The sequence below is a fragment of the Orcinus orca genome, chromosome 5, assembly GCF_937001465.1.
Source record: "Orcinus orca chromosome 5, mOrcOrc1.1, whole genome shotgun sequence".
NCBI lineage: Eukaryota > Metazoa > Chordata > Mammalia > Artiodactyla > Delphinidae > Orcinus > Orcinus orca.
The window spans coordinates 89,387,406-89,412,242 of NC_064563.1; the positions used below are offsets into that span (position 1 = coordinate 89,387,406).

The 24,837-nt window shown below is 44.3% G+C and overlaps 1 protein-coding gene across 6 annotated transcripts in view; it reads right to left on the bottom strand.

Annotated features, from left to right (window-relative positions):
* Positions 1–217: 217 nt before the first annotated feature.
* Positions 218–24,837, bottom strand: part of SIDT1 (SID1 transmembrane family member 1) — an 88,370-nt gene continuing 63,750 nt past the window's right edge. For 3 of the 6 annotated variants that reach the window (XM_004272052.3, XM_049710316.1, XM_049710317.1), the window contains 12 exons: positions 23,811–23,877; positions 22,022–22,095; positions 20,917–21,040; positions 20,592–20,709; positions 18,154–18,290; positions 17,412–17,523; positions 13,499–13,575; positions 10,735–10,781; positions 6,274–6,379; positions 6,079–6,189; positions 4,775–4,888; positions 218–1,676 (listed from right to left, as the gene is read on the bottom strand). In XM_004272052.3, the coding sequence (XP_004272100.1) occupies positions 1,614–1,676; positions 4,775–4,888; positions 6,079–6,189; positions 6,274–6,379; positions 10,735–10,781; positions 13,499–13,575; positions 17,412–17,523; positions 18,154–18,290; positions 20,592–20,709; positions 20,917–21,040; positions 22,022–22,095; positions 23,811–23,877 (1,150 nt within the window). In that variant the 3' untranslated portion in view covers positions 218–1,613. Of the gene's footprint in view, positions 1,677–4,774; positions 4,889–5,200; positions 6,190–6,273; positions 6,380–10,734; positions 10,782–13,498; positions 13,576–17,411; positions 17,524–18,153; positions 18,291–20,591; positions 20,710–20,916; positions 21,041–22,021; positions 22,096–23,810; positions 23,878–24,837 lie in introns of those variants that run through there. The other 3 variants (XR_007477589.1, XR_007477590.1, XM_049710314.1) reach the window with 3 other exon arrangements.

Sequence of the window (24,837 nt, forward strand, 5' to 3'; positions counted from 1 at the left end):
GGCTTCCCTGGTGGCGCAGTGGTTGAGAGTCCGCCTGCCGATGCGGGGAACACGGGTTCCGTGCCCTGGTCTGGGAAGATCCCACATGCCGCGGAGCGGCTGGGCCCGTGAGCCATGGCCGCTGAGCCTGCGCGTCCAGAGCCTGTGCTCCGCAACGGGAGAGGTCACAACAGTGAGAGGCCCGCGTACAGCAAAAAAAAAAAAAAAAAAAGCAGAGGTGAGAAGGTGACTTCAATTTCACAGGCAAATATATCTGTGTATGCACATTTGCATGTAAATTTTCTGATGACGTCATATCGCAGGTAATACAGGAGTTTGGTCAAAATGGGACTTCCTGGGGGCAGAGCTGCTGGACAGTGAGAGAGTGAAGTGGGACACTGAGTGTTTCAACACCATCCTGGGGAGTGAATGTGAATCAGGTGTGTCAGAGAGACAACCGCCCCGCCCCCAAACCGGCTGAGCTCTTTGCAACTGGAGAGGAGGAGTGAGATGTGTTCACCCTGAGACTGGCCTCCAGAGAAACTCAGGAGAAAGTCTAAAGCCCCTGATCTGCATAAAGCAGCAGAGGAGGGGCTTGGCCGGTTGTACAGGAGCCCGAGAGCAGTGCCCCTGCTTAGAACACTTATTTCTTCCCCAAGGGTGATGCAGGCACAGAAGGGAGCTATTTGACTTGGAGGCCTAATTGCCTTCGCTGAATCTGCTCCAGGAGCCCAAGTCCTTAACGTGAGGCCTGAGTGCTTGATGCTGATGTCACCAGTCTCCTAGTGCTGTCGGTCATTCCTCTGGTGCCTCCTGCTGCTGGAAGAGTTTTCCCATTTCCCCTTCCACCTTGGAGCTGGTCTGTGGAGAAGTGGCCTTCCCAAGAAGGTAGAGCCTGAGTCAGGGGGTCAACACACAGCGGTGAGATGAGGACACCAAGGAACAGGGAAGCACCCACACCTTGGTCTCAGGGACAGTTACCTGCCAGGAGCGGGTGACCCAGCCTGATGTAAGAGTCCTCCTAATGCGGTCAGGAACCTGGGGGAAGCGTACAGCATTCCTTTGGTGGAGGTGACGAGCTGGTGCTACAAAACATCTATCCCAGTTGGGTAGGGCCTCGGGGCCACCCCTCTACCAGACTCTAAGGAATCACATCATTCCAGAACTTCGGAGAAGTGGGCTGGTGTTTTGGGATGTCTAGAGCAGCAGATGTTACAGAGATGCACGGGGGCCACCCTGGAGTTTCTGGGCGGGGAGGCAGCTGGAGGGCGAAGAGCAGCATGGTCCCCCCATGGCTGGCGAATATCAGGTGAGGGTGGGAGTGGTCCCAAGGTCAACTTCGATGCAGCTTTTTTCCATGTCTAACTCAGAGTAGTGACAGAAGGGGATGGTGGGTGTTTTTCGACTCTGAAGGGCTTGACTCTGTCCACAGTTGCTGCCTCCCTTCTGCTTCCCTTCTTGCAGGCTTGGGTCCCCCTGTATCTCCTCTCCTCCCTGCGGGAATGTGTACAGAACCAACCCAACAGAGGGTGAGTGGAGCATTTGGCAGTGGTTACTTTGCTGCATTCCCTGTATTTTTCATGAAACAGCACCAAGATTGGTTGCTCTCTCTCCCCGCTCTCCATGCTGGAGGCTTAAAAGACAGGGATCTGGTCTCTCCGAACCACATCCAGGTCATCATCCAGGGTTAACAAAACCTGAAATGAGAGAGGCAGAGAAATGAGAGGAACCCACAGTTGCAATAAGTCCCTATTTTCTCCCAAAGACTCACAAGTGCCCTTATTTGTTTTCATGTCTTCTGCAGCTTTCTGCAACGCCGTGCTCTTAACAGGCACTTGTCATAATTACATAGTTCATTTATTAATTCAAATATTTATCAAGGGTCTATTAAGTGCTATTCCAGGTGCTAGAGATATGGCTTAGAACAAAAATCCCTACCCTGGTGGGGCTTACATTTGAGAGAGGGCTTCAGACATGAAGCAAACGCATGAGCAAAGTCAAGTATGTTAGCTAGTAATATGTACTAAGGATAATAATTAAACTGTGGTGGGGATATAGGAAGTATGGGATGGGGCGAGGTAAAAAAATTTTTTTGTTTAAAATTTTATTTTTCTAAATTTTGTATTTTTATTTTATATTGCAGTATAGTTGATTAACAATGTTGTGTTAGTTTCAGGTATACAGCAAAGTGATTCAGTTGTATATGTATAAAATTTTGTTTTTCATTGGGTGGCCAGGGACATCATTACCACTTAGGAGGGGACATTTGGGTTGGGACCTAAACGGAATGAAATCTTGTTGCATAGAATATTGCCATATAAGAATTGTACCCTAATCCTCCATTTTTAGTTCCCTCTACCATCACTCTCTCCACATGGAACCCTTAGCTCCACTTTTGTTGTCTCTGTCTCTCTAGAGAACGTGACTATCAAAGATAAAAGCCTTCAGGAATGATGTTTATACAGACTGGCTAAACTTCCCAAACTGGCCACGAGGGGGTAGCCCTGCCCCACTCTTGAGGTTACATGGACAAGACTAAAGTAAGTGGGCAGCGTGAAACCAGGAGGCCTAATATTGGGCTGGCCAAAAGGTTCGTTCGTTTTTTTCCGTAAGATGGCCCTAGCAGCACTTAGTTGTTTTTAACTTCATTTGGAACAATTTTGTTAGATTGTGTGTGACAGCTGTCCTATCAACGTGCATTTAAAAAGAGACCTATCAAAATTGGTGAATTTTTGTGTAGCCATTTTACTGTTGAGGATGGAAGAAAAACAACATTTTCGGCATATTATGCTTTATTATTTCAAGAAAGGTAAAAACAACTGAAACGCAAGAAAAAGATTTGTGCAGTGTATGGAGAAGGTGCTGTGACTGATCGAACATGTCAAAAGTGGTTTGTGAAGTTTTGTGCTGGAGATTTCTCGCTGGATGATGCTCCACAGTCGGGTAGACCAATTGAAGTTGATAGCGATCAAATCGAGACATTAATCAAGAACGATCAACGTTATACCACACGGGAGATAGCCGACATACTCAAAATATCTAAATCAAGCGTTGAAAATCATTTGCACCAGCTTGGTTATGTGAATCACTTTGATGTTTGGGTTTCACATTAAGTTAAGCAAAAAAAACCTTCTTGACTGTATTTCCTCATGTGATTCTCTACTTAAACGTGATGAAGACGTTCTGGTTTTGGGCTTCCCTGGTGGTGCAGTGGTTAAGAATCTGCCTGCTAATGCAGGGGACACGGGTTCGATCCCTGGACTGGGAAGATCCCACATGCCACAGAGCAACTAAGCCTGTGCGCCACAACTACTGAAGCCCGTGCGCCTAGAGCCCGTGCTCCGCAACAAGAGAAGCCACTGCAATGAGAAGCTCGTGCACTGCAACAAAGAGTAGCCCCCACTCGCCGCAACTAGAGAAAGCCTGTGCACAGCAATGAAGACCCAACACGGCCAAAAATAACAAACATAAAAAGTTCCATTTTTAAAACAAATTGTGACAGGCAACGAAAAGTTGCTACTGTACAATAAAGTGGAATGGAAGAGACTGTGGGGCAAGCGAAATGAACCACCACCGACCACACCAAAGGTCGGTCTTCATCCAAAGAAGGTGATGCTGTGTATATGGTGGGATTGGGAGGGAGTCCTCTATTATGAGCTAATTCCAGAAAACCAAATGATTAATTCCAACAAGTTCTGCTCCCAATCAGACCAACTGAAAGCGGCACTCGACGAAAAGCATCCAGAATTAGTCAACAGAAAACGCATAATCTTCCATCGGGATAACGCAAGACCACATGTTTCTTTGATGACCTGGCAAAAACTGCTACAGCTTGGCTGGGAAGTTCTGATTCATCAGCCGTATTCACCAGACATTGCACCTTCGGATTTCCATTTATTTTGGTCTTTACAAAATTCTCTTAATGGAAAAAAAATTCAATTCCCTGGAAGACTGTAAAAGGCACCTGGAACAGTTCTTTGCTCAAAAAGATAAAAAGTTTTGGGAAGATGGAATTATGAAGTTGCCTGTAAAGTGGCAGAAGGTAGTGGAACAAAAGGGCAAATACATTGTTCAATAAAGTTCTTGGTGAAAATGAAAAATGTCCTTTATTTTTACTTAAAAACTGAAGGCACTTTTTGGCCAACCCAGTGTTATCTTTTAAATGACCTTTTGTACAGGCATCATGGGCTTTTATTTTGGAAAAGTCAAAATTAAGATGGAAGTAGGCTGGGAGTTCTCATCCTGGGTTGTTATAATATGCGTGGCTTCTGGAAAGGTGTTTGGACAAAAAATGGAGGGACTACAGGAGAGATTTGGAAGAGACTGGTTAGAAGGCAAGAAGAGGCCTGGCTGCTATCCTGAGCCACTCCAAGAACTTGTGAAATGTTTGTAAGACATGCAGTGAGACTGGAAGAGGGGGAGGAACGTGAGTATAGCACAAGACGGAATAACCTAGTGTGGCTGAGATTGTAGCCAATGCCCAAAGTGGTTCCCGGGGGATTTGGGCATGTGAGTTCTAATCAACAGTTCAGTCCAAACATTGCACAACTGAAGGAAAATTATTTTATCCCTCTGTGCCTTAAAGTATTGAAGAGTAAAAGGAGAATGAAAATAAAGATCTAACCGAAGGATACAGTGTAAAAAAAGAAATAAGATATTCTGTACATTGAATTATAATGAAGACTTGGAAAGGGAAATTAAAAATACAAAAGGGGATGTAAGAAAGAGGGGAAGAGAAAAAAAGGGGTACAGGATGTAAAGCGAGAAGAAATGAAAAAAGTTTTTATAAACTCACCAAGAATGAGAAAAACAGGGCAGTAGCAGAGAGGAAGTGCCAGATGTCATGGTCATCAAAGAAATCCAGCAGGATACACTCTCGATTCTTCTCTCGGGATTCGGCTGGCGTTCCCTGGAAGAAGGTGAGGCAGGATGTAGTGGGGGCATTCCCACAGTTCAACTCCTTAGAGGGCTGAGTATCCAGAAACCTAAAAAGTCACTACTAGATGCCTGGGTCAGAAAGTTAGCTTCCGGGCTTCCCTGGTGGCGCAGTGGTTGAGAGTCCGCCTGCCGATGCAGGGGACACGGGTTCGTGCCCCGGTCCAGGAAGATCCCACATGCCGCGAAGCGGCTGGGCCCGTGAGCCATGGCCGCTGAGCCTGCGCGTCCGGAGCCTGTGCTCCGCAACGGGAGAGGCCACAGCAGTGAGAGGCCCGCGTACCGCAAAAAAAAAAAAAAAAAAAAAAGTTAGCTTCCAAGAAAACATACGTCCACACAAAACTTGACCACAGTTGTTCACAGCAGCAGCATTCATAAAAGCCAAGAAGCGGAAACAACTTAAATGTCGATAGACTGCTGAACGGGTAGATAAAATGAGGTATATCCGTACAATGGAATATTCAGCAATAAAAACATGAAGTACTGATAACATCTACACATGGGTGAACCATTATGAAGAGAAGCCAAAGACCACATGTTATGTGATTCCATTTATATGAAATGTCCAAATAGGTAGATCTGTAGAGACAAAAGGTAGATTAGTGGTTGCCTAAGGCTAAGGGGTTAGGGAGAAATGGTGATTGACTGCTAACGGATGCAGGTTTTTTCCTGGGGTGATAAAAAGGTTCTAAAGTTGCCTGTGGTGATTATGGTGATGGAGAGCTAAGACTTCTTCCCTGTTCTGTGCCTCAGACACATCACCAGTTTCCTAGGCCTCAGCTTTCCTATCTGTGAAATGGATTTATAAACACCTGCACCTGTGTATTTGTTTATGGATGGTGACTATGATAAGGTGGAGAAGATACACTAAGCAAGGTTCCTGTACGTATTAAACATCCACTGGGAATGACACATAATGAAGATCACGTTTGCAGTGTTGGTAGAGCTTCGTTTTTAAGAGGCGCCACCCTGATAATGACGACATGCCATTTATTGAGCAGTCACGTGTGGATATTGAAAACCATCCCCTTTAGAGAAAGCATCCATGTCAGAGAACATAAAAAAGATAAACAGCAACCAGCACATGAAGAGAGGGAGGTAGGAAGGTCAGAAAGGCAAGATGGAGAGAGAATGTCATCCTGGAAAAGAAAACTGCCCTCTTACCTCCCAGCTGCTGAGATTCTGGAAGAAAAAATACAAGGCAGCAGCCCACACCGCAGCGGTGGCAACGATGCAGAAGAGCGGGATCAGGAGGATCTTCTCGGAGCTGCGAAGCTGTGGGTGAGAAGCGCTGCTGCCAAGCCACACGCGTCACCCGAGGAGGGCCCGCGGTGCCCGGCTCCCAGCCGCCACTCTTACCTTCATGATGACATAAAAGGTCAGGTAGAGCAGCAGGTTACAGATGAAGATGCCCAGCATGTAGGAGGCAAAGTCCCTGGGTCGATAGATCAGTCCAAAGAGGGCACTGAGCACACAGAGGAATTATTTTGTAGCTATGAAGGTGGATTTGTAACATTATTGGCTTTTTCACTCCCACACCCCCGTTTCTGGTGGGAGGGGAATTTAAAAATGTTGTAAGTAACTTTCAATTCATTACGTCTTCCTCAGAACATTCATTTTTAACGATTGTGAGGTTCCTATCAGTGGATGTACCATAAGCAATCATCCTACCTCTCTAGCTGAAATGAAAAGTTTTCTCTTTGTCCTTCCGTTGTGCACTATTATTAAAAACTGCAACAATAAATACCTTCAGACATATTGTGCTTTTTTTTCCTTTTTGCATTTAAGATGGTTGGAATAGATTACTAGACATAGAATTATCTCAATACTTGGCTTGACACACATTACCAAATTTTTGCTAGCTGTCTAAATTGATACTGAAGTTTATTTTGGTTGCGGTTTGGCCTTAAGTTTGCTCCAAATTTCTGTTCCGTTCTAACAAAAGTCTTTATTATACAGCCCTTTCTTATCTCCTGGTTTTGAAAGCTTGTGTTTAATACAGACACACCATGCACATATGTATATAGTTGGCTTTCTGGCCTCTTCATCCTGATTCACTAATTTATAATTTCTAGTTTTGGAGCAGTGGCTCATCGTGTTATTGTTGTTTTATAATATGTTAGATTATCTAACAAAGGTTAGGCTAGCTTGCACTATCCAATGTGGTAACCACATGTGGCTATTTAAATAAAAATTAATAAAAATTAAAAAAAAATTGAAAATTCATTTCCTCAGTCACACCACATTTCAAGTGCTCAATAACCACAAGTGGCTAATAAACACATCATTCCAGAAAGTTCTATTGAATCATGCTGGGCTGTCACTATACACCTCTGCCCCTCCTTTCTCCGGTTAACCTTTTGCAGAGACTTTGTCTAACTAGGTAAATAATTTCAGAATAAAATCCTATTAACTTCATTCCATTTCTAATTCTAAATTTACACATTAACTTGAGAATTGTTATCTTTACAATAGTTAATCTTCTCACCCAGGGCATGCCATCTTTCTTCACTTAGCTAAGTTTTCTTCTATCTCTCCTGATAAGGTAATTAAATTTTCTGCAGAAAGATTCCACACATCTCTCAAAGTTTATTCCTAAGTATTTCAAGTGGAAAGCTGTTATTAATGGAGTGTTTTTGTTCATTTTTTTAAAATTTATTTTTTATTGAAGTATAGTTGATTTACAATGTTATGTTAATTTCTTCTGTACAGCAAAGTGACTCAGTTATACACATCTATGCATTCTTTTTAATATTCTTGTCCATTATGATTTGTCCCAGGGTATAGTTCCCTGTGCTATACAGTAAGACCTTGTTGTTTATCCATTCTGTATGTAATAGTTTGCATCTACTAACCCCAAACTCCCACTCCATCCCTTCCCCTCCCCCCTACACTTGGCAACTACAAGTCAGTTCTCTATGTCTGTGAATCTGTTTCTGTTTCGTGAATAGGTCCATTTGTGCCATATTTTAGATTCCACATGTAAGTGATATCATATGATATTTGTCTTCCTCTTTCTGACTTACTTAGTATGATAATCTCTAGTTGCATCCATATTGCTGCAAGTGGCATTATTTCAGTTTTTATGGCTGAGTAGTATTCCATTGTATATATGTACCACAACTTCTTTATTTATTCATCTGTCAATAAACATTTAGATTGTTTCCATGTCTTGGCTATTGTGAGTAGTGCTTCTATGAACATTGGGGTGCATGTATCTTTTTGAATTATAGTTTTCTCTGGATATATGCCCAGAAGTGGGATTGCTGGATCATATGGTAATTCTATTTTTAGTTTTCTGAGGAACCTCCATACAGTTTTCCGTAGTGGCTGAACCAACTTACATTCCCACCAACAGTGTAGGAGGGTTCACTTTTCTCCATACCCTCTCTAGCATTACTTATTTGTAGACTTTTTAATTATGGCCATTCTGACCATTGTGAGGTAGTTTTGATTTGCATTTCTCTAATAACTAGTGATGCTGAGCACCTTTTCATGTGCCTATTGGCCATCAGTATGTCTTCTTTGGAGAAAAGTCTATTTAGGTCTTCTGCCCATTTTTTGATTGGGTTCTCTTTTTGTTATTGAGTTGTATGAGCTGTTTATATACTTTGGAAATTAAGCCCTTTTGGGTCGCATTGTTTGCAAATATTTTCTCCCATTCCATAGGTTGTCTTTTTGTTTATGGTTTCTTTTGCTGTGCAAAAGCTTGTAAGTTTGATTAGGTCCCATTTGTTTATTTTTGTTTTTATTTCTATTGCCTTGGGAGACTGACCTAAGAAACTTTGGTATGATTTATACCAGAGAATGTTTTGCCTATAATCTTTTCTAGGAGTTTTATGGTGTCATATCTTATGTTTAAGTCTTTAAGCCATTTTGAGTTTATGTTTGTGTATGGTGTGAGGATGTGTTCTAACTTCATTGATTTACATGTGGCTATCCAGCTTTCCCAACACCACTTACTGAGAGACTGTCTTTTACCCATTATGTAATTTTGCCTCCTTTGTCAAAGATTGATTGACCGTAGGTGTGTGGGTTTATTTCTGGGCTGTCTATTCTGTTCCATTGATTCATATGTCTGTTTTTGTGCCAGTACCCCACTGTTTTGATTGCTGTAACTTTGTAGTATTGTCTGAAGTCTGGGAGGGTTATGCCTCCTGCTTTGTTCTTTTTCCTCAGGATTGCTTTGGCAGTTCTGGGTATTTTATGGTTCCATATGAATTTTAGGATTATTCTAGTTCTGTGAAAAATGTCATGGGTAATTTGATAGGGATCACGTTAAATCTGTAGATTGATTTGGGTAGTATGGCCATTTTAACAACATTAATTCTTCCAATCCAAGAGCATGGGATATCTTTCCATTGATTGTTAAATCTGATTGCAGACTTGGGTTTGATTTTAGTTCTACTAGAGGCAGGGACAAGCTAGGTGATTCTGACCCTGCAGACACTATCATCAGTTGTTCAGTATCGTATCTCCTATCAACACCCTCCATCCTGTCTTACAGAGTCGCCAGGACTGTGGGGTCTTCCCTAAAAGGGTGGCCGAGAGAGCATCGCAGGTGACCACGGCCAAGAATCACCCATCCTGACGTGTCCCTGAGTAAAGGACAGTCCTTCACAGGTATGGACCTTCCCCAAGGTAAACCCTGGGGCAACAATATTGTGGGAAGTTTCTTCCAGAAGCATGTGGCCCCGAAATAAGATTCAAATTCTCATGACTTGATTCTGGCTTTCCCTGATGGTGTGCTTATTTCTTTGCATCTGGTATCTTTTTTTTTTTTTTCCGATACGCGGGCCTCTCACTGCTGTGGCCTCTCCCGTTGCGGAGCACAGGCTCCGGACGCGCAGGCTCAGCGGCCATGGCATATGGGCCCAGCCGCTCTGCGGCGTGTGGGATCTTCCCGGACCGGGGCACGAACCCGTGTCCCCTGCATCGGCAGGCGGACTCTCAACCACTGCGCCACCAGGGAAGCCCTGCATCTGGTATCTTAAAGGGAGGAGGAGTAGGGTGTCACCTTTCTATCAAAGGTCACTGACCCAGGGGAGCACATCAGCTAAGAACCACTAATAAAAGCAGCTCAACATACTTATTTTTTGAGGGATCAATAAAACATCTCACTCATTCACATTTTTAAGTTAAGAATAAGTTGCGAAAAATAGATACATAAAATACAGCTAGCATAATTGTACTTCTGTTGCAGTGTTCTACTTAGAGGTCATTTGAGGAAACAAGACCAAGGTGATAATGAGGGAAAAGAAAAGGAAGAAAAATGGTATAGGCAGAGTAAGAAGATTGAGACCTGGAGGGAAAGAAAGAAATGAGAAAGACACACACACACACACACACACACACACACACACACACACACACACCTAGTAAGAGAAATGCCTACTGGGTAGCCTTTATGGAAAGTTCTAAAAAGAGTTTAAAACTGTTGCTTTTTTGCTGCTGCTGGCATAATTAGTCTCTCTTTATATATATGTGTGTATGTGTGTATATGCATATATATCCAATCTAATTTATCCACCTAGATATAGCAAATTTGATGTTTGTCTTGTTGAACAAATGAGCTCAAGGCATCAGTGTGTTGAACTCATTGCTTTAAGGGAGGCAACTATTGGTACACAAGAGCTTCCTAGTGCATTCTTTGCAGGATGAAAAGTAGCTTTCTTTCAAGTCACTAGAACAAGCACAGTCCTATGCTCTCCTTAATGTAATTTAAGACTTCTTTATAAAAATGACAGCCAAGGAAAGCTAAACCACGGTGTTACAGAGAAATTAATAAAGAGAAAAACTTGTTTTCCTAAGACTACTTACAAGGACCAGTTAACCAGATTCCCCACAATGAGCAATACCATTCTGTCCTGGAAAGGAGGAAAGAAAACATCAAATGAGGGGCCGCACATACTGCTTTTTAAAAAACTTACCATAGGGGAAGCATCAATTATGGGAAAACAATTGCCTTGGTGGAAACAATTTTTCTATAGTTGTAAGAGAGCTTTGCCTATGACTGGAAAGTCCTCTACGAGGACTAAATGGCAAAGCCTCTGACTGCAAACAGACGTGACCTCGTCCCTGTAAAAGAAAGCCTGGTGAATAAAGCAGAAGTCTTGCTGTTTTCCCCCCAGTTTTTAAAGGAGCTGGGCGCCTGGGCCCACCTCTTGGCGGGAAGGCTGGTGGTATGTGCTGATTACTCAGTAGTTAAAAGAATTCTGCCACACTGTTCTGTAACCAAGGACTCTTTCCCTGGGTTGTGTTAACTGGTGGGCCCTAAGGCAGCTCTTGGGATGCACCTGGAATTAGTTTCATTATTCTGGCTCCAAGGAGGTCCTGCAGCTCCCAGGCTCCTGGTTTCTAAACACATGGCCTTATTAAGATTAAAGTTATTGGGGCTTCCCTGGTGGCGCAGGGAAATATCTTCCTTTTAAAAAAACGAATTCACCTACTAGAAAAGCCAAAATCCAAAACACTAACACCAGTTGCTCGTGAGGATGTGGAACTCTCATTCATGGCTGGTGGGAACGCAGAATGGTCCGACCATTTCAGAAGACAGTTTGGTTGGCAGTTTCCTAGAAAACTAAACATACTTTTACCGTATGATCCAGCAGTTGTGCTCCTTGGTGTTTACCCAAAGGAGCTGAAAACGTGCCTATACAAAAACCTGCCCACAAAATTTTATAGCAGCTTTATTCATAATTGCCCAAACTTGGAAGAACCAAGATGTCCTTCAACAGGTGAACGGATAAATAAACTGTAGCACATCCAGACAGTGGAATATTAGTCAGGACTAAAAAGAAATGAGGGCTTCCCTGGTGGAGCAGTGGTTGAGAGTCCGCCTGCCGATGCAGGGGACACAGGTTCGTAACCCGGTCCGGGAAGATCCCACATGCAGCGGAGCGGCTGGGCCCGTGAGCCATGGCCGCTGAGCCTGCGCGTCCGGAGCCTGTGCTCCGCAACGGGAGAGGCCACAGCAGTGAGAGGCCCGCGTACCGCAAAAAAAAAAAAAAAAAAGAAATGAGCTAGCAAGCCATGAAAAAACATGGAGGAAACATAAGTGCATATTATTTCAGCCAATCTGGAAAGGCCGCATACTATACTATTCCAACGATATGACGTTCTGGAAATGGTAAGACTAAGGAGACACTAAAAAAGACCAGTGGCTGCCAGGGGTTGGGGAGGAGGGGCAGGTGGAAAGAATAGGTGGAGCACAGAGGATTTTTAGGGCAGGAAAACTACTCTACCGTCTTTGATACTATAATGATGAATATATGTCATCACAAACTCGTCAAGAAAACCATAGAATGTACAACACCAGGAGTGAATTGTAATGTAAAGTATAGACTTTGAGTGATTATGATGTGTTAACATAGGTTCACTGACTAGCAAATGCACCTCTCTGGTGAGGGTGTTGATATGGGGAAGCTGTGTCTGTGTGGCGGAGGGGCATACGGGAAATCTCTGTATTTTCTTCTCAATTTTTCGGTGAACCTAAAAAAACTAAAAACTCTTAAAATGCTCTAAAAATAGTCTGTTTTTTTAAAAAAAAGACAGCCTGCATCAATTAATGTAAAAAACACCAGAAACACTAATTTCCCCTTATGGTTCACAGCTGAGGCATTCTTATCTCTCCTAATACTCACAGGTCCTAATGGGCTTTTAAGTTCTCCCCTGAGTAAAACCCTCCAGCTTCAATTCAACTTTTAGTGCCTATAGCTCCTGCCCAAGCTCTACCGGGCTTAAAACATTCCCATGTTCCTTTATGTAAAAATCCTTCTGATTATAAACTATCAGCAGGAATTTAGTGAATGCCTGTGTGCCAGGCCCAAACGGCATCACTAGTTCTGATCACAGCACGGGGTAAAGGTTGGGGCAGTGGCTCAGAGGAGGTATGTAGCCTTCCCAAGGTCACTGGCCAGCAAGCCAAGGCAGCTGGCAGCAGGGCTGATCCCAGCTCAGTGTAGAAACTACACTGATCCCTCCGCTCAGTGTAGAAATGTGCAATACATTGAAAACCACACGGTAGAATTTTTAAAAGTGTATTTCTGCCATCAAGCAATAGCTACGATTTTGAAAAAGCATTCGTGCTCGTTGTAAAAGTCAAACAATGTATAAAAAGCAAACAAATGTATAATGTGGAAAGTTCCTAATGAAAGTGATTGGAGTGATCATATGTCCCTAGTTTGCCTGGGACCGTCCAGGTGTCATTAGTAATAGTGCCCTCTCTTGACTTCACAAGTGAAATAATCATACCTCGTTGGATGATTATTTATAGGGACACCCTATCTGGATCCTCCCTCCTCCAGCAGTCATCACTTTAATAGTTTTGTGTGTGTATATACATACATATGTTCTTTATATACTAGCAATTTTTCATATACAAAAAAGGAACCATCCCAGCGTGTCTTTTAAGAGTGAGAAGGGGAAGCAAGATGCCTCTTCCCTCACTAACTGGACTTCAGCCACGCTAGGCCATCTGGCCCTCTTGGTTTGGGGAGCCTTCTGTGACTACCCCGAGCCTGCCCCTCCTGCTGTCCTCCTGTTGTCTGGGAGAAGGCCAAGGCACACAGGAACACACACTCACCATATAGAGAGGCCGGCTGCACTGCCGCATGCAGTCTGTGTAGAACACCATAGCGGCCCGTCGGAAAATTCCCAAATCTGCTGATGACACAATTGCATGGTGAGAAGGCTTGGTCAGAGATAATCCAGAACACTCCCCTTTGGCCCAAGCTTTTGCGGCCAGGATGATGTCACCTCATAAAAGCCATGCTTTGTCCCTAATAGGTCAGCAATAAATGTTTGCTTTAGAAAACGCCACCCACAGCTGCCTGGGCTTTCGTGGCAGGTGTGCTCTATCCATGCAGCATCCCGCAGAAAGGCAGGCAAGATGGACACAAGGAAAAAGCACTCGCAAACCGTTTGGGGGGCTGGCCAACCCTCCTATGGTCTCCTTCAGCTAAGTTTCCCTCTGTTGATGGTTTAGTGTTTTCTTTACAGCAGAGATGTATGGGGACTCTCAAAAGTCACCTTAACACATCTGCTCTCTCTAGACCATGGGAAATCTTAGCTTGTAAAAATTCGAATCTGTGTTTCTCAGTGGGGTTATAAGTCAGTAAGAATTGAACCAGGGGACAGTGGGGTCTACTAAGCATGTTCAGAAACCTGTACATATGATGATTGTTATATGAGCAGGGTCAGGGCCCCAGGTGGGGCTGTCATTCTGTGAGCCATCCACACAGAGATGTCACGGGGAGAGCTGGGGTCTTCCTGAAGTGAGCATTTCAGTAAGGGTGGACCCCAGCTCTGCTGTGCTGCCGTTCCTCTTCAAGGCTACCCCTGGGGTCAATTTAAGCAGCGTTCACTAGACTAGATACACTGGGGGGTGGGGGCGTGGGCATGTCCATGCACTAGCCCAGAAGAGGCGCGTTGCGGGCCGGGTTGGGGTGCATCCCTGCCTCTGAGCCTCTCTCCAAACCTCCTGCCCACCAAATCCTGCCCAATCTGCAAGGTGTTCAGAAAGCAGAGTTGGCAGGTCAGTCAGGCAGGTTGCTTTGTTAAGGAAACAATGTAGAAAACCCTGGGGAGGGTGGCTGAACGTTACCTGTGTCAGACACATCTGAATCAGTGGGAAGCAGAGAATTGAGGAGAGAAAAAAATATTTGTAAGAAGGTAGCCAAACAGGTAAACTACTGGTCATTTTATTTTTCTCTCGAAACAGATGACTTTAATTTTGTTTTCTGATTACAAAAGTAATGTCTTCTCGTAAAGAACACAGACTCCTTCTGCCTGTCTCAAACGTTCAGAAGTTCACTATTCTTCGAAGCGTGAATCAGACTTTCCTCTCTCCCTGTGTACTTTTGTGCACCACTTGCAACTTATAATCCATCCTCTGCCTGTGGTCCTTTTTGGGAAACAAGAGGCACGACGGTGATCTGGGCAAGTAGCTCTGCAGTTTTCTGTCCTGCTTATGAAATGCTCTGCCTCATTGCTACTGCCTTTCCTCGTGTCCACTTTAATTTTCCTGTGTGGCCTAAGGGCCCCAGAGAAAGGAATCTGTGATTTGAGAAAGCAAAGGCGGCTTATGGAACGGGCAGAGAGGTTGGTGTTGCCTGAACCACTGTCCACTAACCCGACTTCCTGCCTTTGGACTAAATGTAGATGCAATTGTCACAATGTTTTCCTTTTGACTTTGGTAAATCCGTAACCACTTGGGGGAGACTCCCTAGGTATAGAAATTTTAAATGTTGGGTTAAGTTGTGTGAAGGTTATCTTCCCTTTGCCCCTCCAGACTCACCTGCCATGTCTCTCTGTCCTCACCACGCCCGGGGAGGCTGACTGCAGGGACCACTCAATGGGTTCCCTCGCTCCCCTTGGATTTGGACAATGAGAAACGCCAGCAGGAGACTGGAGGGACAGAGGAAGGAGAGTGAGCCCAGAGTACTATCTGCCTGGTGCCTTCCCTGTGAGGTTGCCTGTCTGTTAGCCAAAGGTCACTGCTCCACGCTCATGGAGGAAGGTGACTTTCTCTCCGTGATGCCCTCCTTCCATGTTTTGGTAACCACTTCCTCTATGCCCTTTTGGGCTTGTGGGTAGTAAAAGCTTCCTGCTACTAACCCCAGGTTACTGTGCTACCCCTTTCATTCTTCCCCACCCCACCCCTGTCCTATGAAGAGTCCCTCTGTGAATAAATCTTTTGTCTTTGTATGTGATAGCTTTTTCCTGTTGGGACCCTGACAGACTAGTACATGGTTATAATAGACTACATTCAATTTCTCCTTTTTTAAAAAGGTAAATTAATTCAGTATTGCAAAGTTGCATGGGGCCAAGGTGGTATAAACATATTAAAAGCTCCTCTATGTATTAATGGTCACTACCATTACATATATCTGTATTCAAGTTTATTTTTCCAACTTGCAAAACCCAGAGGAACAGTGCCTAACTTATGTTCCTTTTGAGAGTTTAGTTTGTATGACTTCATTCACCTTTTAGTGTGGAGGATGGAGCACGAACAGAGTGCTGTACCAAATGTTCTACCCAACCAGCTATTGATGCTTCCACTGGGGGGAGTTGGGGGTATACCGGCTATGTTAACACCAAGAGTTAATCTCCTGACCATGCCAAAAGGAAAAACTAAACTGCCAAAATGAGAGATTGTTTTATTTGGTCTCCTAGTCTTAAAGCCACTTGTTTATATAGAATCGCTCTTAGATCTGGGCAACAGGGGTGCCGTATTTTAAAGGCCCTCATTCCCCAGTGACTGAGGAGTCTGCAAGGCAAGGGGGCTGCTTCTTCTAAGCCACATTCTGAATTCCTGGACCCAAGAATTCCCTGTCCTGATGGCCTTGAGCCCACTCTCAGAGCCTGCATAGGTCCCTTCCCTGGTTTGTCTTCCTGAGGGCAGATAGCACCACTAGAGTATGCACTTCTAGGGGCAAGGAATGGCCAATTGGATGTTAGACAAGGGTGTCCATATGCATACCTGTGAGACCCCTTAAGATGCAGGACAGAGCCAGAGGTGAGAAGAAAAGAGGGGCGGGGGTTGGGGACCAGCTCTCCTGTATAGCTATGTTCTGGAGTACTCTTCCATGCACCTGAGAATTTTAAATTTGAACTTGTACCTTGTAGGTTGTAATGAAGGTATATTTATCAGCTTCTTGGTCTTCCTTCTTTCTTCCTTCCTTTCTTCCATATATTTAATACTTTTTTCCTCTGCTTTATAAGTTAAACATTTTTATACATATGGTAAGTGGGCTTTTATTTACAGTCTTGCCTTGGGCTCTGCAAATATTAGGGATAGGCCTAGTTTATATATATATTGGTTTTTCTTGAAATATACAAATGAATCTTTGAGTCTGACTTCCCGAACTTTAAAATGATGGGTGAAATTTAGATGCTCTGAAATGACTTGCACCCGCTCAAATGTATGCTGACTGACCAAGAGCAGATCAGAAGCTGATTTCCACAGAACACTTGGTGATCTAACGTGATACGTTCATGCCGTCAGAGGGCGTTCGGCAGGTGTCCTGCCTCTAAGATTGGCAAGTTGGTCTCCAAAACTTCCAGCCCCAGAATTTGAAAATAATATAGAATTTATTCTCGTTAACCATTTAGGATGGTTAGAGAAATGCTCCTTTTAAGTGCTATGAACTGAAAAACATTCTTCTCGGTGGAACTAGCGGTGTGATGATCATACTGTTCTACAAACGCACTTTCAAAGTTTGGTGAATTGTAAAGCTTTGGGGACTTGGAGTTGAAAGGATGCCTCAGCTCTGAGCTAGCTTAGTGTCTCAGTTGAAAACAGAACTAGTGATAGTAGATTGTTGCTGTCTTATACAGGAGAGGAAGCTCTTGGAGAGAATATATGCTATTAAACACACAGAATTCAGAGCAAACGTTCACGGTGACAAGTAACACTTCCGTTTAGGATAGGCAAGACAATCCTTTCTCAGGGTAAGTTAATCAGCATGTTTAGTATAGAGTAACAGGTGACTCACCTATCTTGAAATGACCCATGTAGTAGATCTGGGTGCTGAGGGCCAGAGAAGCCAGAATATGGATTGCAGAGAAGATGACCCAGAACAACCACAGGTCATTTTTCCCAAACACCTAGGAGTAAAGATGGAAGTTACCTTCATCTGGGTTTTTTTTTTTCCCCCAGAGAACTTACTAAAATTGTTTCATCTCTCGTGTATGCATAAGGTGTCAAAAACCTAGCTGTGTGTGAATTTTGGGTTTTCTCCCTTCTCTGATCTCACAGGGATCTTACTGCAGCCAGGGCTGGAAAAAGAATGGCTACCTGGCCAAATGAAAAAGAAAGAAATGGAAAAGGGAAGCAATGGGTGAGGCAGCTGAACAGCAGGTGAAGAGGCAGTAGGTCTAAAGCTGGGAGCTAATGCTCTTCAAATAACAGAAGACGACTGACGCATGTGCACGCACATTTAGAAAGTGGTTTTTGTCCTTTCAAGTCAGTCTCTCTCCCATCAGCCTGTACATCTCTATTCCAGTCTCACCCGAGTCAGGTCTCAGCTTTGTATTAACGCTGTCCAGGGGCAGTGTTCCAGGGGCCTGTTACATTATTAAAAATTCTAGCTCAGTAACTAAAATGCTATGAACGGACCAATGATGAGAGTGTGTCATGAGCCAAGGATTATGATTAGTTAAACCTGTTCACCTGGGGTCCAAAAAACAAAATACAAAGCCTCCCAAGAGGGCTGCCAGCTGTGGGGAGGGACGCACCACTCCAAGGACGGTGAGCGTGATGACCAGGGCGAAGGAGATGTAAGCAGCGTAGGCGCTGGCGTTGATGTCTGGGTGGCGGGTCTGATAAAGCTTCAGCATGCAGAGGCCGGCGATTATGTACATGAAGGAGGTGTCTGAGGAGAAGCCGAGACAATCGAGATCCAGTAGGTGGCAGCCTCAGAGAACCCCTCCCTTCAGGCCTTGGAGTATTTGCTGCCCTCAGCCTGTGTGGTGACCTCCAACACGCCAGCCTCTCCAGGCACATTCTAGGTAAACCCTACACACTCTACCTCTCACCCCCTCCAAGAGGGGCATTCCTAGCTCACAGAAGAAAAGTATCAGATGATATGATGAATAATTGCCTATCCCCACTGGCAGGGCTATGTGTGTATAAACGCTCCTGTCCAACAACAACAAAAGAATCCCTAATGGGAACAGGGCAGTGTGACAATAAAGAGAATCCTATGTGGGTGCAGGAGGTCCTTCTCAGTATACTGAAACATAACCACATTGATTACTGCTCATATACAAGGCTTTCTAGCCTAGGGATAGAAGACAGCTAGAAATTCCATGGGCTTAGCTGCATGGGGGTTAAGGAAATGCAAATTAAAACAGCCATGCAATGTCCCATGTTACTAAAAAATGTGGCAAAAGTGTAAATGTCTAATAATAACACATGTTAGTGATGATACGGGGGAAGTGGAAACTCTCACTCAGCCAGTGGGAGTGGGAATTAATATTCTGGGGAGAAAGTTGGCTGTTTTTGGTAAAATGGAAGATGCATCAACCAGGACCATGTGACCCCAAAATTCTACTTCTAGGTATTCCAGGGAACCTCTCTCACATGTGCGCAACAGGCATAGATGAGGCTAGTCATTGTAGCACTGTCTGTACTAGCAGAATATTGGCAACCTCTAAGTGTTGTTCAATAGAGGAATTGATAAATGTGGTATATTTTTATTACAGAATGACAATCTTTAAAAATGAATGAACTGGATATCCTTGGTTTAATGCCAATAAATCTTGAAAACATTGTTGAAGGAAAAAAGAAGGATGCCGAACGAAGTGTGATAAATTAATATTAATTTGTTACAAATGAAGAAAAACTATAAAAACAAACTGGAAGGATAAATACAAAATTAATCACAGTTGTTGCTTCTAAGGAAGGGGAGAGTTGATAAGTTTAGAAAACAGTTCAAAATGGGACCTCAACTTTACACAATGTTTTATTTCTTAAAGTAGATTTAAGGCAAATATTTTAAAGTGTTGGCATTTGTTCCTTCTGAGTGGTGAATGATATTATTCTCTATAGTTTTCCTCTATTAAAAATGTCTTCTAATTTAAACAAACTAAAACGTGATGGAGAATTTCTGTGGTGTTGGGAGTTAACAGCCAGAGGCTAGAGCACAAACACAAAATAACTGTTTTTAAAAACCTCATCCTCGAGTGTGGAGGGCATTGTTAATTGCCTTCTTCCAGCATCAGCTATTCCCTTTCTCCAACCTAACAGCATCTCGATACCAACTCAAATATCTCAGCCCCATTTTCTATTCAGAAATGCACACCCTCCCAGACCACTTGCTTCAGGAAAGCTAACCGCACCCCTGGTTCCAGGGAGGGGTCTCATTGGTCTAAAGGTAACCTCACCTCCTTTGCCACCGTGACTGGGGTAGCAATGCTGGCCCGAGCTAACCCTCACACAGAGAAAGATTCTGGAGTAAGCTCAGGGCTGTGTTAGCTGTGGAGGCGTGAGGGGCTCTTATCTGGGGAGTTTGGGGGAAGGAAGTTTCCTGCTCTCAGATGAAGGCTCCTGGAAGCCAGCTCGCTGCTTTCTCTAGACATCATGGTGTGGAGACAGGAAGCCAAGACCTGCTGTAGCTATTTCTGCCACCACGAGGGAAGGCAGCCTGAGGAGGCCACCAGTGTGCAGGCTGGGTGCAACCAGGGGGATCACGGAGAAGCGGAGCCAGAGCCACCAGACAAACTACCCACAAGGCCATTCCACCTCTGTACGTTTGGCTGGTGCGCTGATGAGTGTACTTACTACTTAATCCAATTCGAATTGGGTTTTCTATTACTTTCAACCCAAAACAGGCAAACTGTTAAATTAAGCCAAGCTACACTGAGGGAGATTTCTAGATGTCTGTTGGTGGTTTCTACCTGACCTGCTGCCTGACACTTAGCCCATTGCCCACCTGCAGATCTAGCCATGAGATCAGTACCCGGTGTTTGCTCTTTTGTAGTCTATAAACGGTGGTCAGAGAGGAAAAAACGGTACAATGTGGGGAAACCATGCCCTGTGGTGAGGTGCCCTCAGATCACTTCACGTAAAATGTCATTTAATTCTTGCAAGCACGACCTTGGCATTTCTGAGAGGGTCCCAGGATAAGACTCCTATAACTCAAATCTGTGTAGCTGATGTAAATTCGAATTACCGAATTGGAAGTTGGAGTAATTAGGGCAGACATGGTAACAAGCACTGAGCACCCCTTCCGTCATCAGTGCGATGCCCATAGCATAGAAGAGACCGAAGTGTTTGGGAATCCCATACTCCTGAAAAAGCAGAAAGCTTGGTCAGTGGAAAGATACTCCTTAGTGACTCAGCCACAGAACCGGGACGCCCATGCTCTGGCCTCGTGTGGTCCATGACACGTAATCCATTGTCACACCGTCTGGCCAGATGTCCCTCCTCTTTGCAGATCCCGTTTGGAACCATAACCCTTCCTAGCTCTCACCTCCCTCGTCCCACCCTCTCCTCACCATGGCAAAGATGTCCTTGGCCTCCAGGGCTCTTCGATGGAGAATGTCCCGGCGCAAGACTATCAGCAGGAAGAGGCAGCCCAGGAGCATGTGGCCCAGGTTACTGAGAATGTTGTTGAAGGCACTAAGGGGATGACAGAGAGACCATGAGAGAGTCAAGGTATCAAAGAGCTTTAGAGACTGAATGAAGGCATGGATGAGCGAGTGAAATCATCATTCAGTGTTTTCCACTGCTAACCTTTCCATAAGATTTCAGGACCGAGATCATCAGAAAGCATCTTTAACCTAATGCCACGTTAGGATGCTTAGCCTGTGATAATGTGTCCGTTTCCTCTCAGGGATGCCTGCTTAGTTTCCCTAACACCCACTCAATCCTCCCTTGTGCTGATGGCAGTAGCGGGGAATGAATCCTAGGAAAGAGAGTCGCTCCACAGATGGGCAGTTGGGCCAAGCGTTTCAGCTACACTGTGAGAGTGAATTCACATAGATGGATGGACCCACGTTATGTGTTCATACTCAGCTCTGTAACCATGAATTTCAGGATACGCGTCAACTGGTCACAGCCAGCAGATTTATTTAAGGAAACTGAGACTAGTTCAGTTCTGGATCGAGAAGCCAGGCTCGCAACTCCCAGGCAAATGCTCTCTGCACTTCGCATGTTCTGGAGGCTGGAGCATGGCCTTGGAGGCAGCAGGCCCCGGTGTGAGTCTCGACATCACTAACGAGCTGAGGGACCTTCCGCAAGTCCTTACCTTTCTAACTGAGCCTTAACGTCTTCATCTAAAAACGGGGGTAATAATAATCCTATCTATCTCACAAGGTTGTTTAACGGATTGAATGTACTAGCAGCTCATGCCCATGGATGAAGGTCATCACAGCTAAGGACCTGGTATTTTCAAACACATCTCTGCCTTCTCCTCAGGACTGTTTCCTGAGGCCCCCATACAGGAATGGAAGAGGCATACCTGATCTCAACTTCCTGATTTCATTCCTCTTTACCCTTGATTGGGGTGCTTTTCCGCAACTGTTTCTAGTATTTTTAAAAACTGAAATCGTCACATTACACAGAAAGGCATCTCTCATTGCCTCAGAGGACTGGGCTTACCTCAGGACACCCCAGGGGTGAGCGCAGAGGAAGTTGTAGTAGCAGATGTCCTGGTTACCAGTGACATTGACTATCTGTAAAACCAAGAGTGAAAAGAGGAGATGCTGTTTTCCTCCACCCCCTGAGCCTGAAATCACAAAAAGTGGACAGTGCTCACAGCGACCAACTGTCGGTGATTTACAGTGTAACCAGCGTCCCTTCTCAGCAGGGGATGGGTCGTTATCTTCAGCCTTTCCACAGTATAGACACATTTCCTTTCAATGCTGCCATCTTGCTTTGAATTGAAATATTCCGTGTCCCTCATTATGTGGCCTCACGGCAGAATACAACTGAGTATGTTTCCTTTGTTCTCATTATAAAAGGATTTTGAGAGGATGCTAACATTGGGACCTGCCTATTAGGATGGTCATGGTACATCCTATGTTCTAGATGAATCCTGGGAGGGTAAGGAGCTGTTCCATCCTCTGTGTGGAAATGGTAACCACAGGGCAGGTGGACATAAGGAGATGTGTGATTGGTTGTCCATAGTTATCACTATCGCTATCGTTAAGAACCTTCCTAGATCACAGCATAGCTGTATCTTCTGACAGCACCAAAGTATTCAGAGAATATTTAGATTATAAATGGTGGTGCTCAAGCCTTATAAAGTCCTCGTCCTCATCACGTATTAAGTATGGAATTGGTGAAATATTATTAAACTCCTGGCTCTCAAACTTGGCTGTACACTGGAATCACTGGGAGTTTCATCAATACTGATGCCTGGGGCTTCCCTGGTGGCGCAGTGGTTGAGAATCTGCCTGCCAATGCAGGGGACACAGGTTCGAGCCCTGGTCTGGGAGGATCCCACATGCCGCGGAGCGACTGGCCCCGTGAGCCACAACTAATGAGCCTGCGTGTCTGGAGCCTGTGCTCCACAACAGGAGAGGCCGCGATAGTGAGAGGCCCGCGCACAGCGATGATGAGTGGCCCCCGCTTGCCGCAACTAGAGAAAGCCCTCGCACAGAAACGAAGACCCAACACAGCAAAAACAAATAAATAAATTAATAAACTCCTACCCCCAACATCTAAAAAAAAAAAAATACTGATGCCTGATTCCACTCTGATCTAACTGGTGTGGGGTACAGCTTGGACACTGGGATTTTTAAAAGTCCCCCAGATGATTTTAATGCAAAGCTTGAGAACCATTGCATTAGAAACACCTTTAGCCTGGTGCTGTTCTAACTGGGCTTTTTCATGTGTAATAGATCCCAGACGGGATCACTTAAGTGACCTGGACCCTAGGGTTCTGTGAAGGTGCAGTGGGGATTCTCAAGCTATTTTAATTATTGTTTTGTTTGCTTTTTATTTATTTTATATTTTCTTTTAATATTTCATTAGTATTGTGAAGCTGTTTTTACTTTTACAAAACATATTTACCCTCAATGACAGGACACAGGCTAAATTAGACATCAGGTTTCTTTGTTTTGGTCTGCAACTTTACTTATCATCCCATGATGATTAAAAGTGCAGACTGGTAAAACAATAGACATAGTTGATACATACCAAGACTAAATGAGTGCAAGGTAATAATTTCAGATTGGTAGTCAAAATAATACAAGAGGTCTGTGATAAAACAATTGGGAACAAGATTTAAAGGTCAAAGACGAACCAGTGGAGAAATCCAGTGGGAACCCAAACGGGGAATTAATTCTTGGACGGAGCTCAAGTTATACCTTTCTCTGTAATTCGCAGCAAATATCTTTCCCTGCAGTATGAAAGGTGGGATTTTGGAGTTCGGGGCAGCACTTACTGTCTGGTAGGTGATAACCAGCTGGATCACAGGCAGTGCATAAAACACAGCAATGGTAATGATGTTCCTACGCAGGCAAAGAATCAGAAACGGTTATTTCCAAAATAACAATGGAAACTTTGCCCTTTTTTTTTTTAAAAAAAGAATCTTTCCACCCCATAACTCCCTAGTTAACTCACAAATGCGATTAGAAACTGATTATGTGGTTCCTGTTTCTCCAATCTTCCTCTCATACAGTTACTTGTAAAACAGTGTAAATAATACTTGCTTCTGGTTTAACCAATTATTAATGAGGGCCTATCTATTTAGGATATTGTTAGATTAAACGTGATCAGAGAGGGACTTCCCTGGTGGTGCAGTGGTTAAGAATCCGCCTGCCAATGCAAGGGACACACGTTTGATCCCTGGTCCGGGAAGATCCCACATGCTGAAGAGCAACTAAGCCCGTGCACCACAACTACTGAGCTTGTGCTCTAGAGCTCGCGATCCACAACTGCTGAGCCCGCGTGCCACAACTACTGAAGCCCGTGAGCCTAGAGCCTGTGCTCCGCAACAAGAGAAGCCCACCACAGTGAGAAGCCTGCACACCACAGTGAAGAGTAGCTCCTGCTCGACGCAACTAGAGAAAGCCTGCACACAGCAACAAAGACCCAACGCAACCAAAAATAAATAAATTAAAAAAATAAAAATAAGTTGTGACTTAAAAATTAAAAAAAAAAGTGATCTGAAGTAGGTAACGGGTGATGGATCTCACAAAGGGATGTGGCTCTTTTAGATATCTCTTAGTTCTAAAATGATGGCCCTACTATGGAATTCCATGTGGTCCCCACTGGCCCTTGTTTTCCTCTAATATCTGTATCCCAGTAAAAGGGTATCCTTCCAGAAAAAAGAATGGGAAGGGCTATCAGAAGTGTCAGCTGGGGGTTTCTGAGAGGAAGGAGGGGACCCTGCCAGGCACCTCAGACTCTCTGCTTGTAGGAAGACTGCATCTGTGTCTGACCATCGCAGGTCTATTTACTATTGGCTG